General features: G+C 42.5%; 1 protein-coding gene across 1 annotated transcript in view; it reads left to right on the plus strand.

Moving 5' to 3' along the window:
- The window catches only part of LOC111981772 (polypeptide N-acetylgalactosaminyltransferase 10), a 123,653-nt gene that overhangs the window by 89,632 nt on the left and 14,008 nt on the right, over positions 1-20,013 (plus strand). The window contains exons 5-8 of the mRNA XM_024013204.2: positions 5,283-5,468; positions 5,664-5,847; positions 11,153-11,270; positions 16,028-16,135. Coding sequence (XP_023868972.1) covers positions 5,283-5,468; positions 5,664-5,847; positions 11,153-11,270; positions 16,028-16,135 — 596 coding nt within the window. The remainder of the gene's footprint in view (positions 1-5,282; positions 5,469-5,663; positions 5,848-11,152; positions 11,271-16,027; positions 16,136-20,013) is intronic.

Here is a 20,013-nt window from a genome sequence, read left to right on the forward strand (position 1 = left end):
CCCCCCCCTTGGATTTCTTCACATTTTGTGACAAAGTCGGATAAAAATGTATTTAATTGGGGGTTTTGTCGATGATCTACACAAAATACTCTGTCCATGTGAAGGTTCTTTTTTATTTAAAGATTAGTTGGGAACACCTTTTGGCAGCAAGAGTCTTCTTGGGTAAGTCTCTAAGAGCCATTATTATTTTCAATATTCTTTTTCAAGCTCTGTCAAGGTGTTGGTCATTTCTAGACAGCTATTTTCAAGTCTTGCCATAGATTGTCAAGCAGATTTAAATCAAAACTGTAACTTGGCCGCTCAGGAACATTCACTTTTCTTGGTAAGCAACTCCAATGTAGATTTCGCTTTGTGTTGTAGGTTATTATCCTGCTGAAAGGTGAATTTCTAGTGTAAAGTAGACTGAAGCAGGTTTTCCTCTAGGAGTTTGCCTGTGCTTAGCTCCATCTCGTTTATTTTATCCTGAAAAAAAAACTCCCCAGTCTTTGAGGATTTCAAGCATAGCCATGCCATGATGCAGTCGCCACCATGCTTGAAAATAAGCAGGCAGTTAGCCAATGTTGTGTTGGATTTGCCTGAAACATAAGGCTTTCCATTTAGGACAAAGTGTATTCCTTTGTCGTGTTTTTGTTGTTGCAGTATTACTTTAGTGACTTGTTGCATACAGGATGCATGTTTTGGATTTTAAAAAATCTGTATGTTTGTATTATTCTTTTCACTCTGTCATTTAGGTCATTATTGTAGAGTGTTATTGATCCATCCTCAGTTTTCTCCCATCATAACCATTCAATTCCGTAGCTATTTTAAAATCACCAATGGCCTCATGGTAACATCCCTGACAGTTTCCTTCCTGTCCTGCAGCTCAGTCCAGAAGGACGACTGTGTCTTTGTCTAGGTGGTTTAATACCTCATCCACAGCTAAATTATTAACTTGACTATGCCTAAAGAGATATTCAATGTCTGTTATTGTTACCCATCTACCAATCACTGCCCTTTGTGGCTTTCGAAAAGCTCCCAGGTCTTCGTAGTTGAGTCTGTGCTTGAAATGTAATACTTGACTGAGGGACCTTACAGATATTGTATGTATGGGGGACAGAGGAAGGGGTAGTGAATTAAATCACGTCAACCCATATTATTTCAGTCCATTTAACTTATGTAATTTGTTAACCCATATTTTACTCCTGAACTTATTTAAGGGGTGAATAGTTATGCAACAACTAAATTTTAGTTGTACATTTTTTTTTATAAAGTTGTAGAATTTGCTCTTCACTTTGACATTGGAGTATTTTGTGTAGCCCAATGACAACAAAAAACAATTACATCTATTTCAGTCCCACAAAATGTGTAAAGATCCAAGGTGAGTGAATACTTATAATACCCACTGTATGTACTCATGTTTTCACCCTAAGTTTTTTACTGTGGTGTCGGATGGAATAACTCACTAATGTGCCTGCATCTGGGCACTTCTGCGAGAGAGGGAATGAGGAAGAGGGAACACAGGAGAGTGGGAGAATCGGATGGATTTCATTACTGGCTTGCTCACGTATATTGAAGAGACAGGATATGGGTCTCATCTGTGGCTGGAAGAGGGAGGTGATGGTTAGTGTGAGGGGGGCAGGAGAGGTTTGATGGAAATTTGCCTTCAATCGCCTTAATCCATTATGAGGGCCTTAATGTGAATTTGATGTAATCGGTGTCGAGTTCATTCGGTTGCACATAGATGGTGTTTGTCTTTCTGTTTCACACTGACCTTGAAGCATGAGGCGAACGGAGAACAACCAAGTCCATATACGACATGTTATATTATCCAGTCAGAATGGCCAGGTGGTTATTGTAAAAGAGAATGTTCTCTGTGAACTGAATGTAGGCTTACGCTTAACTCGCTTGGATTGATTAAGCGGTGTTGCTACAGCTCTGAAAATATATTTGAGATTGGGAGAAACGTGTTGAAAAAACACCGCTACCAATAACTCATTTTCTTCCATCTATGCGAGAGTAGTTCTTGACACTATTTATCTACGCTGTGAATTACATTTCTAAAGGAATGCTTAAATACCTTTTGTTACAATTTAACCCGTCCTCTTGTTCTTATAACATTGCCAAAATGTTAATTGTCTTACTAAAGATACTCACTGAAGAGTGAAGACTACAAATGAAGTGAAGTGAGTCCTGTGCTGTAAAAGTCTTTTTTTTAAGCATTGACAGTAAAATAATAAGGTCTCGGGATTAGTGTGGCCATGACACAGGGCTCTAGAGTGCTACCATTTTGGTCGCATATGCTCATAAATTTCCCGGTGGAAATCTAATTAGCATAATGAAAAACTCCCCATAAAAATCCATCAGTTTAAGCTAGAGCTATCTGTTTTTTTAGATTGGATGCGTCTCTGCACCGTATCCGCCGATGTCGCACTTCCGCATCTGCGGTGAAAGAGCTAGAGTGGRGTTTGTCAGACCATGAGACATCCTGAAAATCAGTCTTCTTACAAAATCGTCTGTAGCGTTTCTTCTATGGAAAGATGAGACAATCAAGAGCATAATGGTGTTCTCCATTTTGCTCTACGACGCCCACAAGTGTCTTGGGAATCGTCTGAAGTTGGTATAGTCAATCTGCCAACTTCTGTCTGTAGGGTCCGAAAAGTTTGTGCTACACACTAATAGACTCTCACAAACACGTTGGTTGTTTTGCTCTAGGATGCTGTTTTCATGACTCGTCTGAAGGTCCCCCGGGAACCAGTTGAAAAAATATATGAAAGCATATAGAAAGTATTCATACCCTTTCGCTTTTTCCACATTTTGTTACGTTACAGCCTTATTCTAAAAGGGGTCTGAATATTTTCTGAATGCACTGCAGCTTAGTAGGACCCCCCGCCCCTCGGCTTTGACTGTTTAGGGACAAAAATAACGGGTTAGATACATGTAAAAAAATATATATATATATTATATACAGTGGCAAGAAAAACTATGTGAACCCTTTGGAAATGCCTGGATTTCTGCATAAATTGGTCATAAAATTTGATCTGATCATCATCTAGGTCACAACAATAGACAAACACAGTTTTCTTAAACTAATAACACACAAACAAATATACGTTTTCATGTCTTTATTGAACACACTGTGTAAACATTCACAGTGCAAGGTGGTAAAGTATGTGACCTATTGGATTTAATAACTGGTTGACCCTCCTTTGGCAGCAATAACCTCAACCAAACGTTTTCTGTAGTTGCAGATCAGACCTGCACAACGGTCAGGTGGAATTCTGGACCATTCCTCTTTACAAAACTTTTTCAGTTAAGCAATATTCTTGGGGTGTCTGGTGTGAACTGCTCTCTTGAGGTCATGTCGCAGCATCTCAATCGGGTTGAGGGTCAGGACTCTGACTGGGCCACTCCAGAAGGTGTATTTTCTTCTGTTGAAGCCATTCTGTTGTTGATTTACTTCTGTGTTTTGGGTCGTTGTCCTGTTGAGCTTCAATTGGCGGACAGATAGCCTAACATTATTTTGCTAAATGTATTGATAAACTTGGGAATTCATTTTTCTGTCGATGATAGCCAGCTGTCCGGGCCCTGAGGCAGCAAAGCAGCCCCAAACCATGATGCTCCCTCCACCATACTTTACAGTTGGGATGAGGTTTTGATGTTGGTGTGCTGTGCCTTTTGTTTTCTCCACACAGTGTGTTCCTTCCAAACAACTCAACTGTAGTTTCATCTGTCCACAGAATATTTTGCCAGTAGCGCTGTGGAACATCCAGGTGCACTTTTGCAAACTTCAGAAGTGCAGCAATGTTTTTTTTTGGACAGCAGTGGCTTCTTCCGTGGTGTCCTCCCATGAACACCATTCTTGTTTAGTGTTTTACGTATTGTAGACTCATCAGAGATGTTAACATGTTCCAGAGATTTCTGTAAGTCTTTAGCTGACACTCAAGGTTTCTTCTTAACTTCATTGAGCATTCTGTGCTGTGCTCTTGCAGTCATCTTTGCAGGATGGCCACTCCTAGGGAGAGTAGCAACAGTGCTGAACTTTCTCCATTTATAGACAATTTATCTTACCGTGGACTGATGAACATCAAGGCTTTTAGAGATCCTTTTGTAACCCTTTCCAGCTTTATGCAAATAAACAATTCATAATCTTAGGTATTCTGATATCTCTTTCGTTTGAGGCATGGTTAACATCAAGCAATGGTTCTTGTGAATAGCAAACTCAAATTTTGTGAGTGCAGCTCTAACCAACATCTCCAATCTCATCTCATTGATGATTGGACTCCAGGTTAGCTGACTCCTGACTCCAATTAGCTTTTGGAGAAGTCATTAGACTAGGGGTTCACATACTTTTTCCAACCTACACTGTGAATCTTTAAATGATGTATTCAATATATCAGATAAAATTTGATGACCAATTTATGCAGAAATCCAGGTAATTCCAAAGGGTTCACATACACTTTTTCTTGCCACGTGGATATGGATATAGATGTAGATATATCTATATAGATATATATAGATCTATAGATATCTATGTAGATATATCTATATAGATATATATAGATCTATAGATATCTATATCCTGATATTTTTTATCACTCAGATATAGGACACACACTTAAGAACAAACTTCCTTTAGATTTTTTTAGGGGACTATCTGTTGGTCCATGTTGTGAATCTGTTATTTAATGTGTTTCTATGGCCTAATAGCAGTAAAGCCTAAATAAATGTTTCATCAAAAAAAATATATATATATTTTGATACTTCAAGGGGTATTAAAATTCAAAATCAAATAGCAAAATGAGCCTTGGTAGAACCCTTTCCCCCGGCTTAGACTGTAATGGATTAATACCTAGAATATTTTTCATTGTACTCCTACATTTCTGTATGTGCTCCTACATTTTTTGACTTAGGAGCACATGTGCTCTTTGTAAAAAATGTCAGCGTCAGAGCCCTTTGACATGTTTGTTGAAGCAGCTGCCCATGTCTGTTATGCCTGTAGACTTTTTCTTCATATTCATGTGGGGAAGCATGCTTTTGTAAGCACTCACTGCAGCAGTCGAAGGTCTTCTTTGGCCATGTCTTTATGCGCACCGTTCCTCATTAACCACTCTCCATGCGCATGTTAATCTCTCCTTGTCCACAAAGCACCTGAAAAAAATCTGTTTTCATATGTGTGTTTGTCCTTTTTTGTGGATGGGTCTGTCCTCCAGAGCTCCTGGAGTCCTTACTAAAGCGATGCAGTGTGCATATGTGTGTCTGAATGCATGTTCTGTGTGTGTTGTAACTCGTCTCTCCCCCTGTAGAGCACCTTAAGGCGTCTCTGGAAGAGTACATGGTGCGGATGCCCAAGGTGAGGATCTTGCGCACCAAGAAGAGGGAGGGGCTCATCAGGACACGTCTGCTGGGGGCGGCAGCCGCCAAGGGAGAGGTCATCACTTTCCTCGACTCGCACTGTGAAGCCAACGTCAACTGGCTGCCCCCGCTGCTGGGTAAGTCATTCTGTTAGAACACACTGAGCTTTGCTATGGAGTTGCTTTCTGGTCATTCTGTGGTAGATGAATATACTAGAATATAATTACTGATCTGTACAATGTGCCCATTACCTTTTCCAAAGGGGGGACATTTCACGGTAACACTGTTTGTTTGACTTTGGCCATGTACCTCTTTCTCTCTCGCTCTCTCAGACCGTATCGCCACAAACAGGAAGTCCATTGTCTGTCCGATGATCGACGTGATTGACCATGACAACTTTGGTTATGAGACACAGGCCGGTGACGCCATGCGAGGAGCGTTTGACTGGGAGATGTACTACAAACGCATCCCCATCCCCTCTGAGCTGTCAAAAGAGGACTCTAGCGAACCCTTCGAGTGAGTATTACTGGACCAGACAACACATCAGGGCCCAGCAAATCAGCACATGGGGGGGGGAAAGTCAAGTCCATGCTAGTGTGAAGGACTCCATGGCTACTGGCCTGTTAGACAATATGCTCCCCTCTTTCATTGCAAGATGAGGCAAGGCTTCCCTGGGCTCCACGCTTCTGTGAGAAATTGGGAATATCAACTAAATTGTGACTCTGAATATTCATGGTCGATTAAATGGGATTCTAATTCTTACAGTGATACAGGATAGCGTGATGAAAATCTGAGGGGTGGAATAGGAACGACATGGCACCAGTGAGGGAGTAACGTCGGACGAGCAGACCTATTTTGATAAGTGCTTTGCAAAAAACATCACTGTCTCCACGGTTACCTTCCTTCCTTATCTGTGCGGTGCAGCCTGCGGGTTCACGGCTGTTGACTGCCAAAGACTTCTGCCTTTTTGAATGCTCAAAACCATTTGCCCTTGGAAGATAAAAAAAAAAAACTGAACTTGACTGTTACCGTTCTAGCTACTTCAGGATTTTTCCTAATTCTTGGGAAGCCCCGGAATGCTCTGAGCTTCCAGCCTCCCACTATCTGCCCTGTTTCCTTAATTGATCATCCTAACGGAGAGGCTTAGGACCCAGATGTGTGCCTGSCTGTCTTCCTCCCTGTCCGGCTCTCTCATGAGTCAGAGTGAAATGTCAAACTTTTCTCCCACTCTCCAATATCAATCCAGTGAGGGTTCATCTCTGCCTCCAATTTAGAGATGGAGGGGACCACTGGTATCCATGACAGCCCATGGCGTTCATGCGGGAAGTGTCTGTGTTGCCAGGGCCTGTTCTTTTGGGAGGGCCTGTAATCTGAGACGGAGACCGTAGTGTGTCTCATTTGGACACCTTGTTTTCTGTTTAATTGTCTCCCTCTGACAGCCCTTCCAGTCAGGGACACCTCTCCAGTGTGTCCCTTCAAATCCTGTCTGCCTTTACGGGCCGTCGATAAACACTACATTCATCATTACCTGTCTGCCACTCTGATTTATTAGAACCCGTCAGATGAGTTTGAATGTCCAGAGAGTGACGGCTCATCAAATCACTGAGGTGCAAATGACTATCCTTTTCGCCCCAAATGGATACACACATAATTAATACTTAGCCAAATGTGTGTCTCTGACACACACACACACACACACACGTTTTGACATGCCTATGTACACTGAGTGTACAAAACATTAAGAACACCTTCCTAATACTGACCAGCACCCCCTTTTGCACTCAGAACAGCCTCAATCCGTCGGCGCATGGACAGTAGCCCGTCTGTTGCTCTACACAATTGTCAGCCTCCTTTGTCCTCTCATCAATTACCCGTTTTCGACCACTGGCCTGACGTTAACTGGATGTCCTTTGGGTGGCGGACGATTCTCGACACACATGGGGAAACTGTTGAGCGTGAAAAACTCAGCAATGTTGCAGTTCTTGACACACTCAAACCGTTGCACCTGGCACCTACTACCATACCCTGTTCAAAGGCACCTTTTGTCTTTCCCATTCACCCTCTGAATGGCACACATACATAATCCATGTCTCAATTGTAACCAACTGCCTTGATTCAGTCTTATGTATCAAAATTTGAAATTGTGTTTTTTTACATTGGATAAAAGCAGACAGAGCTGGTATATCATGCACTGCATTTGAGGAACAATGGGAAAGTAATTCTGCTTTGAAAGTTAATAAACTTGTTAGCTCACTTTTAAGAAACGGGCCTTTTTAATGTTTTGGTACCAACTGGAGAGCTCTTTGTCTGAATGCTGTCATTCAGCATCGTTCACACCCTCTTAAGTTTTAGCCCAAACCATGTCTTTAAGGGTTGATCCGAACGTTCTGACCTCACAACAGCAATCAAGCACCCAAGCTAACATTGACTAGCTTGCTAGCGACTTCCAGACACAAATGAGCGAACTCCCCACTCTGACCATTTTACTCGCCCTAGCAGAGCTGGTTAGGCAGTTTTCATGTTATCCGGAGCGTTGGTGGCTTTAACTGTACCGCTGGCAACAATTTAATTATACTTTTTTGCCAACTTTTACTGACACCGGCCATATTCAACGGGTATTGAGCGTTCGTAAATTGTTCAGTTATTCTGCGCTCTGGCACACTCAGACGAGAGTGCTTTGAAATCGGAGTAGATGGCCAGACTGTATTTATAAATGCACACGAAATGGTTACTTGCATAGTGGAGTCTTTTGTTAAGACATGTAGCTAGCTAGCTAGGTAAACAATGAACCATAATCCCAACTCATGACGTTGCTACCCTGCATGAATCGGCAGTTAACCAACCGGGTTCAATTTTAGCTAGCTAACATTAGGCTATAACTAGCCAAGCAAATGGCTCTGAGATACAAATAATAAGATCATACACGTAACGTTAGGTAGCGAGCCAACTGTTAGCTAGCTAACAGTACACTGTAACTTGAAATGAAAATGACTTTGTCAAAATGAGAAATGTGTAATATCTGAAAATGTAGCTAGCTAGACTATCTTACCTGTGGTCTGAAATCGGAGTAGATAGCCAGAGCGAATTTACCAGCTAAGTCTATCAACAGTTGTCACAGTGACATTCTATTGAAATGGATACTTGCATAGTGGTAGGCTGGACACATTACATTTTTAACAACGCTTTTTGCTGATAACTACTTCATTACATCCGCCGTGGAGCCCAGTTTCATAATATGACCATATTTCTCAGCTGCTTGCCGTTGTTTTGAAGTAATCACGATAAAACAGGCCTTATTTTAGGGCATTTTTAACCCTGCCAGTTCCTATTAACGTAAACTCACCCCATTCTGTACAAATGTGCGCAACCGCAACATTCATACGAGGCTACAAAGAAAACTAATGGGACTGTAGCGACTGTGTTGACTTCAAAATCAGGCGTGTGAACTACGTTTCTATTCAAGCGTTGATCGACATGGTAATGTATTGGAGAAAAGTTGAAAAAACGGACCCTCCGTTACATTGTGACGTGTCATGTCGTAACGTACAGCACGCATAAAGCAACTATTTCTGTCTTACAATCTCTCTCCACCAGGTGTAGCACTTCTCTCATCGTTTAAAAACAAGAAATGGACAGTGACGGGGGTAAGGGGGGATACCTAGTCATTTTTTGCATCATCATTGCATGCGATCACGATTCTCAAAGCCGCTGTTTACTTCTAAGATCACTTTAGCACATGATTCAAATTCGACACAAACATTCAAATAGGTATGTAATGACACATTATATAAACTCTTTATAGTGTTTTATTTACATTTTAGAGGCGATAAGGTGATAAGTTGGACAGATCGAGTGGAAAAAAGCTATTTTCCCACACAACATCTCTCCTTCTCACTATCACACATTTGTTTCGCTTCCCCACCCGCCATTTTTTTAAAGACCCGACTGAGCTCATTGCCTTGTTGAATTATGCAGAAACGGGCAGTGTGGGGGTCATGTAATTGATTATGTTGGAAAGGGGGGAAATTGTGCTTTACAATGGTATTGACAATTACAGTTGATCTGGAAGTATTAAGTTTTTGCGGCGCAAAAATAAGGTCAATTGTACGGACCAAGGCGATGTACAAAAGTGAATGAGTTTACGTTAGTTCTATTGAACACCGTGGCACCAACTCACCTTAAGAAAATTCTATTCCCAGCTTATTGTTCTACGTCACAATGCCTGCTTTGCTATTGTTGACAATGAGACCTGCTCACGTTGTTTAAAACAACATTAGGCTATTTGAAATGCATTAGGCTATTTGAAATGCTATTATCGCCACCCCGCTAACTAGCTATCCATTTCACACCGGTTACATAGGCATGTCTGTCTATTTCGCCAAAAATCTCGCAATGTGTAAATTTAGATTTTTTAAAAGTCTGACGCCGTTTTAGTTATGAGAATCTCCTCTATCTAATTATGTAAGTCTGGGCAGCGAGCTCGGTTGTCATCAAATGCTAGCTCCAAAATATTTTTTGCCCTTGGAACGCTGTGCTCTCCCAATTGTCTTCCTATGGAGAGGCATGCCGGTCTATTTCGCCAAATATCTCACAATGTGTATATTTAGATCTTTTTCAGGACGGGCACCATTTTAATCAGGAGAATCTCCTCTTTGTAATTATGTAAGTCTGGGCAGCGAGCACGTTTGTCATCGATCACTAAACCAGAAATAGTCTGAAGTCTATCTTACCCGTATACATCATGGTTGGACGCTTCTCCCTGTCACGGATGCCATGGTTGCCCAGTTTGAAGAATGTAATCCGGAGACCGGTGTTTTCTCCATCTCCTTACCTATCATACTCTAATTCCACTGATTTCAAAACTCAGTCCTCCAGAAGGTGGAGAGCAACACTTATGCAGTTCTACTAAACAACATATTTTTGAAAAAGCCCCGTTAGACAGGTTTACCTACACATACTAACCAGCTCAAATAAACAGAAGCATGCTAATATGGCAGACCAATCCGAACTCATCTCTCGGCAGCCCACTCATTATCTCAGCCAATCATTGGTAGCAGGAAGGTTGCTGTTTTTTTCTGTGGCTAAACCAACTAGGCTCGTAATTTTGATATTTTTATTCATAATTACAGATGGCATAAGTTTGTTATTAAGGCACATGAATTACATAGATTACGTTCGATCGTGTGAAGTAGTGACATACGCCTAGTTTCCTGAAACGGGTCACAATTGTCTCGAGGCTTAAAAATCCTTCTTTAACCTGTCTCCTTCCCTTCATCTACACTGATTGAAGTGGATTGTGACATCAATAAGGGATCATAGCTTTCACCAGGATTCACCTGGTCAGTCTTTTGTACACGGTGTACATCCTTGGGGTTCACAGCAAGACTTAGGCCCTGATTTTCATTCAAAGCCACTTGAGGGAAGCGATCCTACAGTGGAGCTGGAGTGTCATTATGTGTTTCCCATTATGCATTGAGTATGACACCTATTATGCCAGTCAGGTTCAGCCGTGGTTGATGGTTTAATTGTTTCTGTGTTGTTCAGAGAACCCCCGGGAAAAGCTGAGCCGGGTGCACATAACTCTCAAATTGAGTCTAGTTGCGTTCTAAAGCCTTCGTCTGGCACAGTCTATAAAGACGACTGTAATCCGCGGGCCTGCCATTGCCGCCACCTTGATTTACACACTTTTGATTTGTATGAATATCTTCCTGTCCTTTTGGCTGGTCTGAAACCAGTGATTTGATTTAAAGGACAGTGTCATCATGTTGGGGTATGAGTGTGACCGGTATTGACATTGTATACCCCCCTTCTTGTCCTTGAGGTCTCCTGTGATGGCTGGTGGACTCTTCGCCGTGGACAGAAAGTGGTTCTGGGAGTTGGGAGGATATGACACAGGACTGGAGATCTGGGGAGGAGAGCAGTACGAGATCTCTTTCAAGGTAAAACGCCACAATGACACTGGACATTAAGACAGCTTTGTTGTTTTTGGGAAGATTACCTTATTGACTTACAGCTGTGTTCTTACGCTTGCAAGTCTCAAGTCTCACCAGGGACAAGTACAAAAATGTATGCACTCACTACTGTAAGTTGCTCTGGATAAGAGTGTCTGCTAAATGGCAAATGGATAAGATGCCTAGTTGAGTCAGGTAGGTCAGTGCTGGGCTGGAACAAATGCTTACACATCCTGTAGTTCCCCAGGACCAGGGTTGAAGAACACCAAATCTCACCACCAACAAGCTGAAGCCCCCGCTGCCTAGTTTTATCAGAAGCCCATTAACTAACGAGCTCTAAGGCAATGGTGGAAGTTGGCATTTAGATTTCACCTCATGGTCCAAATCTGCTCTGCTTCTCCGAGAGCTCCTACATCCATTATACTCAGAAACCATATTAGATTATGCTTTAGAGTTCTGCCTCACTATTAATTACTCCATAGGATAGCCATTTATTATGTGGACTCGTACACATGTCAGTGGCACACTAGTCTCTCCATTGTCTCCAATCCCCAGCCCTCCTCTTCCCCTTTGGAGCTAAAGTGTTTTGGAAAGCTCATCAAAATTATTTAATTGTGGTTTTAAAGCAAGGCTCTTGCAGACTCACTTATATTCAGCTCAGTGGTACTGCCAGTGTACGTAAAGTCTGCAGAAAGTCAGTGGCACTCCTCTGCTTGGCCAAAAGACTGCATTAGAACATGAAACCCTGGGTAAAGTGTGGAGAGGGTGCAGCGCAACCCATCCTCTCATCCTTCCTCTCATCAAATGAAAGAGGTTGATTCGCCGTCTAGTCTCTTGACAGATCTCAGGCCTGGTCGGGGAATAGGACGGAGACCAAAATGTTAAAAGCGGACCAGAATTCACTCAGATCATTCTGTAGCCTTTTACCGATGTAATGCTGTGACTCCACTGTTGGAATGCAGAGAGAAACTGATATAAAAGGATAATAATACCATGGCAGAGACAAGAGAATATTCTCTTTGTTGCTGTCAGATGATACTTTGGTAATATAGCCAATGAAAAGACATGCACTTGTCCTGGCCGACTTGCACTGATTTTGCTGATAAACACTGAGGGAAAATGTACTTGCTACAATTATGATATGTTGTCTCACCTAGCTATCTTAAGGCGAATGCATAAGAGTATCTGCTAAAGTATTATTTTAATGTAAATGTAACCACAAACATTAAATAACTCTAAATAGCACTTTACATTTGCCAAAACCCACCCCTCAGTTGACAAATGCATATTTTAGGCCCCATTGTGGGCAGAGAGAAAGAGGTTCTGGAGTGCTGCTTTGGTAACTGTCATTGGCTGTAGTGTGTTATAGGTTCTCTATTGTAGACTGCCCACCCTGCTCCGTACCACAGTGGTTTTAGAGGTCGTCAAGCGGTGGTGGGATTAGCAGCGCTGCACACTAATCCACAGAATGCACTCTGCTAGAACTTTTGATCCCACTTTCTCATTAAATATATATGTTTTTAGAGAAGACATAACATGCCAAGTGGAGTGTGGTGGTCAGGGAGGGCACAGGGTTCAAAGGTCAGGCAAAGTGACCCTGCCTTGGATGCTAAAGTGATAGGAGTTGGATGAAGTTACCCCTAACTTCTGTTGTAGGGTCAGATATGTTGTATTCCCCGAATGCAGGGATCATCAACTAGATTCAGTCGATGGTCAGAGGGCCGAAACATAATTACAAATCATTTGTAGACTGCAAATTGACCTCAAGAAGCCCAAACAGATTTAACATTTGACTAAAACATAATCACTTCAAACCTTGCTTACATTTCTATACGAACACATATACCCTAAAACTTAAATTAAAGAGTCTCAAATAGCCGCCTGTCCCTTTTTAATAGCTGGGCAGTGGGACACATTTCAGCAAATAAGTGCCCGATTCAAATAGATGCCGTGTCTAAAATGAATTGTTTGCGAGGTTACCATGCATTACCATGAATTGATAACAAGGGTTAATGTTTGATTTGTTACATGAAATTATTCAGTAATGACTCCAAAAAATTATGGCAATCTGTTTTTATCGGCAGTAAGAAACTGCTAGCCATTGGCTGCTAACATCTTAGAACTGCTAGCTTAACTGGCAAGCACAAAAACAGTTAGCTTTGTGAGTACAGACCAGACTATGTGAGAGGAGCGAGGAGCGGAGTGTGCCCAATTTGACTGGGGTGCGGATTGAGTTTCCAGAAGTCTGGAGCGTAGGCCTTCTCGCCCGCTCCAATTTCGCCCCAGTACCGGTAGCGCTCACTTCATGGTTTATTTCTATTTATTTGGTTGTTTTTTTAGGGGGTAGATCAGCTTTAATATTGCAGATTGTGGCTTTTATCAATGTAATTGTCTGCATAATTTCCAACCCCCCATATAGTTTTTGTGTATTTTTTATTTTATAAAAAAACACACCTACTCATTCAAGGGTTTTTCTACATTGCAGAATAATAGTGAAGACATCAACACTATGAAATAACACATATGGAATCATGTAGTAACCAAAAAAAGTGTTAAACAAATCAAAATATATTTTATATATATATAAGTAGCCATACGTTGCCTTGATGACAGCTTTGCACATTGTATGTGTGTGCGTGCCTCCTTCCATGCCTCTACAGCCTGGCAACACAAGTTGTTGAAGTATATTTCATGCTCGGTTGGCCTCCGAGAACGCCAAGGCTTGCCAGCCCCAGCCGCTATTAAACATTCATAAGGCCCATCTAACAATGGATCTTATGCTGCGTTCATAACCAAGTGGGAAGGTGGTAATTTCCAGTTGTAAATACCAGTTGGATGTGTTCACATGCTTTGAACTTGTTGATTGGGCTAATTGCCAACAAGCTGCGTCAACCATAAACTAAAAGTACAGCTATCATGCTTATAAACAAATGAGTGTTTAAAAAAAAATCATTTTAATAGATTGCTTTCTATAAATAATGTTTTGTTACATTTAACTGCTGAAAATGCTATTATCAAGGCCATGTCCTTAGTAGGTGACGTTAGACATCAACATGTATGACAAATCTGAGTTCGGGCATTATAGACGAGTTTTACACTAGTAATTACCAGTTGGAGTCGATTTTTCCCAGTCGTACACTACTGGTCAAAAGTTTTAGAACACCTACTCATTCAAGGGTTTTTCTTTATTTTTACCATTTTCTACATTGTAGAATAATAGTGAAGACATCAAAACTGAAATAACACCATATGGATCATGTAGTAACCAAAAAGTGTGGAACAAATCAAAATATATTTGAGATTCTTCAAATAGCTACCCTTTGCCTTGATGACAGCTTTGCATGCTCTCGGCATACTCTCAACCAGCTTCACCTGGAATGCTTTTCCAACGACATTGAATGAGTTCCTACATGCTGAGCAATTGTAGGCTACTTTTCCTTCACTCTGCAGACCGACCGAATAGGGCCATCTTCTGTATACCCCCCCCCCCCCCCCCCCCCCGCCCTTCCATGTCACAACACAACTGATTTTCTCAAACGCATTAAGAAGTAAAGAAATTACACAATTTAACTTTTAAGAAGGCACACCTGTTAATTAAAATGCATTCCAGGTGACTACCTCATGAAGCTGGTTGAGAGAATTACAAGTGTTTGCAAAGCTGTCGTCAAGGCAAAGGGTGGCTATTTGAAGAATCTCAACTATAACATATATTTTGATTTAACACTTTTTTGGGGTTACTACATTATTCAATGTGTTATTTCATAGTTTTGATGTCTTCACTATTATTCTACAATGTAGAAAATAGTAAAAATAAAGAAAAACCCTTGAATGAGTAGGCGTTCTAAAACTAGACTGGTAGTGTATGTGGTAAATACCCCCTTCCCACTTGGTTATGAATGCAGGGTTAGCCAGCCAAAACTAGACAAAGTATCGCCTATCTTTATTGCTCCTCCCATCATTTAATCGATCTCTCTGTTATTCCCTCCTATCTCTTAATTTGTCATTCTTTTTCTCTGTCCAGTTTCTTTCTCAGTTTAGTGAGCATGCTTATGAAGCACACACACATGCTGGAGGATTACAAATCAGTATCAGGAGCTACCACGCGATGGTGCTTCCGACAGCCTCTCGTCCCTTTCAGGCCTGCAGCACACAAAGTTTACAGTAGACTTGTTTTGGCCTGTGGCTCAAAGCTTTCACCTGACTCAGAAGAGTCAACCTGAAGTATGTCACATTCAACTGTGACATTTCAGTCCTGCGTTCGGCAACATGCAGTCTTATAGTTCTACTGTACATATTTCTACACATTTTCTGACTTGTCAGGTTTTCCTTCAGTCTTAGCCAGGACTGCTCTAAATATGTCATAATTGATGTGTTGGTCCAAAGAGCCCCAGGAGGCATTTGTAATAGTCTCACTCTCTTGTCAGTATGGTGATGATATCACTGTATAGCTAATCGTACCTCCTGCCTGCCTCCCTCCCTCCCTCCCTGCTACCACTATCTTCCCTCCAATCCCTCCCTCTGGAACCACTCTCTCTTTTCTCCCTCCCTGCTCGCCTAGTACCTGTCAGCCTCTCATGTCCTCACACTGTTCACAGCTACACACCAAGGGCACACGCAGACACAGGAGACACACAAACTAACACACCAGTGATGCCATGATTCCCACACAGCTGTCTGTGTTAAGCCTCTCTCTCTTTCTACCCTCTCCTCACTCGCTTGCTCTCTCTCTTTCTCGTCCCCCTCAGGTGTGGATGTGTGGTGGGCGTATGGAGGACATCCCATGCTCCAGGGTGGGTCACATCTACAGGAAGTATGTTCCCTACAAGGTCCCCGGCGGGGTCAGCCTGGCCAGAGTGAGTGTTGGATTGGTTCCTAGACCCACCTTTTCCTCTCACTTCTCCTCTTTATAAGGGATCTACAAAGATAAAAATGCCACAGAATGTGGAACATATGTTGCAGAATTTGTTGTCTAAAGTGTCTAGTGAAGAGCGCATTCATCTCTGCTGAGTTTCTCTGCAATAGTTGGACTCCTTTATATTGCCGCCACAAACCCACCCACTCTCGTCACACCCATCAGAAATGCTGTGGAGTGTTTGAAGTGAATGTTGATTGTGTTCCACAGTCAGGCCCGCAAGTGGGAATGAACGAGTGAGAAACTCGTTTTTTTCTGGTGGTGAATTGATTTAACCTGCACCTGCCTCGCCTGGCGCTGTGTTTTAACAACGTAAGCGTTCAGAAAAAAGAGACATAACAAATGCCTTTGTTTTTTTCCCCCCCTGCTTTTCTTCCTCCAAGGTTTCTTTGTCCTTGTGATACGGCCCCCTATTGGTTTTGTCCCCAAAATACACAAAGCTAGATAACTGACCTTGATGAGGAATACGCTGTAAAGACACTTTAACCTTTTTGGCGCAGGCGTTCCGCTAGCGACCCACCTCGACGACAACCGGTGAAATTGCAGAGCGTGAAATTCAAATTACAGAAATATAAATATTTAACATTCATGAAAATACAAGTGTCATACAATCAATCAATCAATCAATTTTATTTTTATATAGCCCTTCGTACATCAGCTAATATCTCGAAGTGCTGTACAGACACCCAGCCTAAAACCCCAAACAGCTAGTAATGCAGTGTAGAAGCACGGTGGCTAGGAAAAACTCCCTAGAAAAGGCCAAAACCTAGGAAGAAACCTAGAGAGGAACCAGGCTATGAGGGGTGGCCAGTCCTCTTCTGGCTGCCGGTGGAGATTATAACAGAACTATGCCAAGATGTTCAAAAAGTTCATAAGTGACAAGCATGGTCAAATAATAATCATTAATAATTTTCAGTTGGCTTTTCATAGCCGATCATCAAGAGTGAAAAACAACAGGTCTGGACAGGTGCGCGTTCCATAACCGCAGGCAGAACAGCTGAAACTGGAATAGCAGCAAGGCCAGGCGGACTGGGGACAGCAAGGAGTCACCACGGGCGGCAGTCCCGACGCATGGTCTAGGGCCCAGGTCCTCCGAGAGAAAGAGAGAAGGAGAAAATTAGAGAGAGCCAAGATTTTCAAAATGTTCATAAATGACAAGCATGGTCAAATAATAATCAGGAATAAATCTCAGTTGGCTTTTCATAGCCGATCATTAAGAGTTGAAAACAGCAGGTCTGGGACAGTAGGGGTTCCATAACCGCAGGCAGAACAGTTGAAACTGGATAGCAGCAAGGCCAGGCGGACTGGGGACAGCAAGGAGTCACCACGGCCGGTAGTCCCGACATATGGTCCTAGGGCTCAGGTCCTCCGAGAGAAAGAAAGAGAGAAGGAGAAAATTAGAGAGAGCCAAGATTTTCAAAAATCATAAATGACAAGCATGGTCAAATAATAATCAGGAATAAATCTGTTGGCTTTTCATAGCCGATCATTAAGAGTTGAAAAACAGCAGGTCTGGGACAGGTAAGGTTCCGTAACCGCAGGCAGAACAGTTGAAACTGGAATAGCAGCAAGGCCAGGCGGACTGGGACAGCAAGGTGTCATCATGCCCGGTAGTCCTGACGTATGGTCCTAGGGCTCAGGTTCTCAGAGAGAAAGAGAGAACGAGAGAGAATTAGAGAGAGCATACTTAAATTCACACAGGACACTGGATAAGACAGGAGAAGTACTCCAGGTAACCAACTGACCCTAGCCCCCCGACACATATAAACTACTGCAGCATATTGAGAGACAGGACGTCAGGAGACACTGTGGCCCCATCCGAAGAAACCCCCGGACAGGGCCAAACAGGAAGGATATAACCCCACCCACTTTGCCAAAGCACAGCCCCCGCACCACTAGAGGGAAATCCTCAACCACCAACTTACAATCCTGAGACAAGGCCGAGTATAGCCCACAAAGGTCTCCACCACAGCACAAACCAAGGGGGGGCGCCAACCCAGACAGGAAGATCACGTCAGTAACTCAACCCACTCAAGTGACGCACCCCTCCTAGGGACGGCATGAAAAGAGCACCAACAAGCCAGTGACTCAGCCCCTGTAACAGGGTTAGAGGCAGAGAATCCCAGTGGAGAGAGGGGAACCGGCCTGGCAGAGACAGCAAGGGTGTTCGTTGCTCCAGAGCCTTTCCGTTCACCTTCACACTCCTGGGCCAGACTCACACTCATCATATGAACCTACTTAAGAGATAAGTCTTCAGTAAAGACTTAAAGGTTGAGACCGAGTCTGCGTCTCTCACATGGGTAGGCAGACTGTTCCATAAAAATGGAGATCTATAGGAGAAAGCCCTGCCTCCCGCTGTTTGCTTAGAAATTCTAGGGACAATTAGGAGGCCTGCGTCTTGTGACCGTAGCGTACGTATTGGTATGTACGGCAGGACCAACTCGGAAAAAGATAGTAGGAGCAAGCCCATGTAACGCTTTATAGGTTAACAGTTAAAACCTTGAAATCAGCCCTTGCCTTAACAGGAAGCCAGGGGAGGAAGCTAGCACTGGGTAATATGATCAAATTTCTTTGTTCTAGTCAGGATCTAGCAGCCGTATTTTAGCACTAACTGAAGTTTATTTAGTGCTTTATCCGGGTCAGCCGAAAGTAGAGCATTGCAGTATCTAGTCTAACCTAGAAGTAACAAATGCATGGATTAATTTTTCTGCATCATTTTTGGACAGAAAATTTCAGATTTTTGCAATGTTACGTAGATGGAAAAAGCTGTCCTTGAAACAGTCTTGATATGTTCGTCAAAAGAGAGATCAGGGTCAAGAGTAACGCCGAGGTCCTTCACAGTTTTATTTGAGACGACTTTACAACCATCAAGATTAATTGTCAGATTTAACAGAAGATCTCTTTGTTCTTGGGACCTAGAACAAGCATCTCTGTTTTGTCCGAGTTTAAAAGTAGAAGTTTTCAGCCATCCACTTCCTTATGTCTGAAACACAGGCTTCTAGCGAGGGCAATTTGGGGCTTCACCATGTTTCATTGAAATGTACAGCTGTGTGTGTCATCCGCATAGCAGTGAAAGTTAACATTATGTTTTCGAATAACATCCCCAAGAGGTAAAATATATAGTGAAAACAATAGTGGTCCTAAAACGGAACCTTGAGGAACACCGAAATGACAGTTGATTTGTCAGAGGACAGACCATTCACAGAGACAAACTGATATCTTTCCGACAGGTAAGATCTAAACCAGGCCAGAACTTGTCCGTGTAGACCAATTTGGGTTTCCAGTCTCTCCAAAAGAATGTGGTGATCGATGGTGTCAAAGGCAGCACTAAGGTCTAGTAGCACGAGGACAGATGCAGAGCCTCGGTCTGACGCCATTAAAAGGTCATTTACCACCTTCACAAGTGCAGTCTCAGTGCTATGATGGGGTCTAAAACCAGACTGAAGCATTTCGTATACATTGTTTGTCTTCAGAAAGGCAGTGAGTTGCTGCGCAAAAATTTTTGAGAGAATGGAAGATTTGAATAGGCCGATAGTTTTTTATATTTTCCGGGTCAAGTGTTGGCTTTTTCAAGAGAGGCTCTTATCACTGCCACTTTTAGTGAGTTTGGTACACATCCGGTGGATAGAGAGCTGTTTATTATGTTCAACATAGGAGGGCCAAGCACAGGAAGCAGCTCCTTCAGCAGTTTAGTAGGAATAGGATCCAGTATGCAGCTTGAAGGTTTAGAGGCCATGATTATTTTCATCATTGTGTCAAGAGATATAGTACTAAAACACTTAAGTGTCTCTCCCGATCCAGGCCCTCGCAGAGCTGTGC

The sequence above is a fragment of the Salvelinus sp. IW2-2015 genome, linkage group LG20 (genome assembly GCF_002910315.2).
Source record: "Salvelinus sp. IW2-2015 linkage group LG20, ASM291031v2, whole genome shotgun sequence".
NCBI lineage: Eukaryota > Metazoa > Chordata > Actinopteri > Salmoniformes > Salmonidae > Salvelinus > Salvelinus sp. IW2-2015.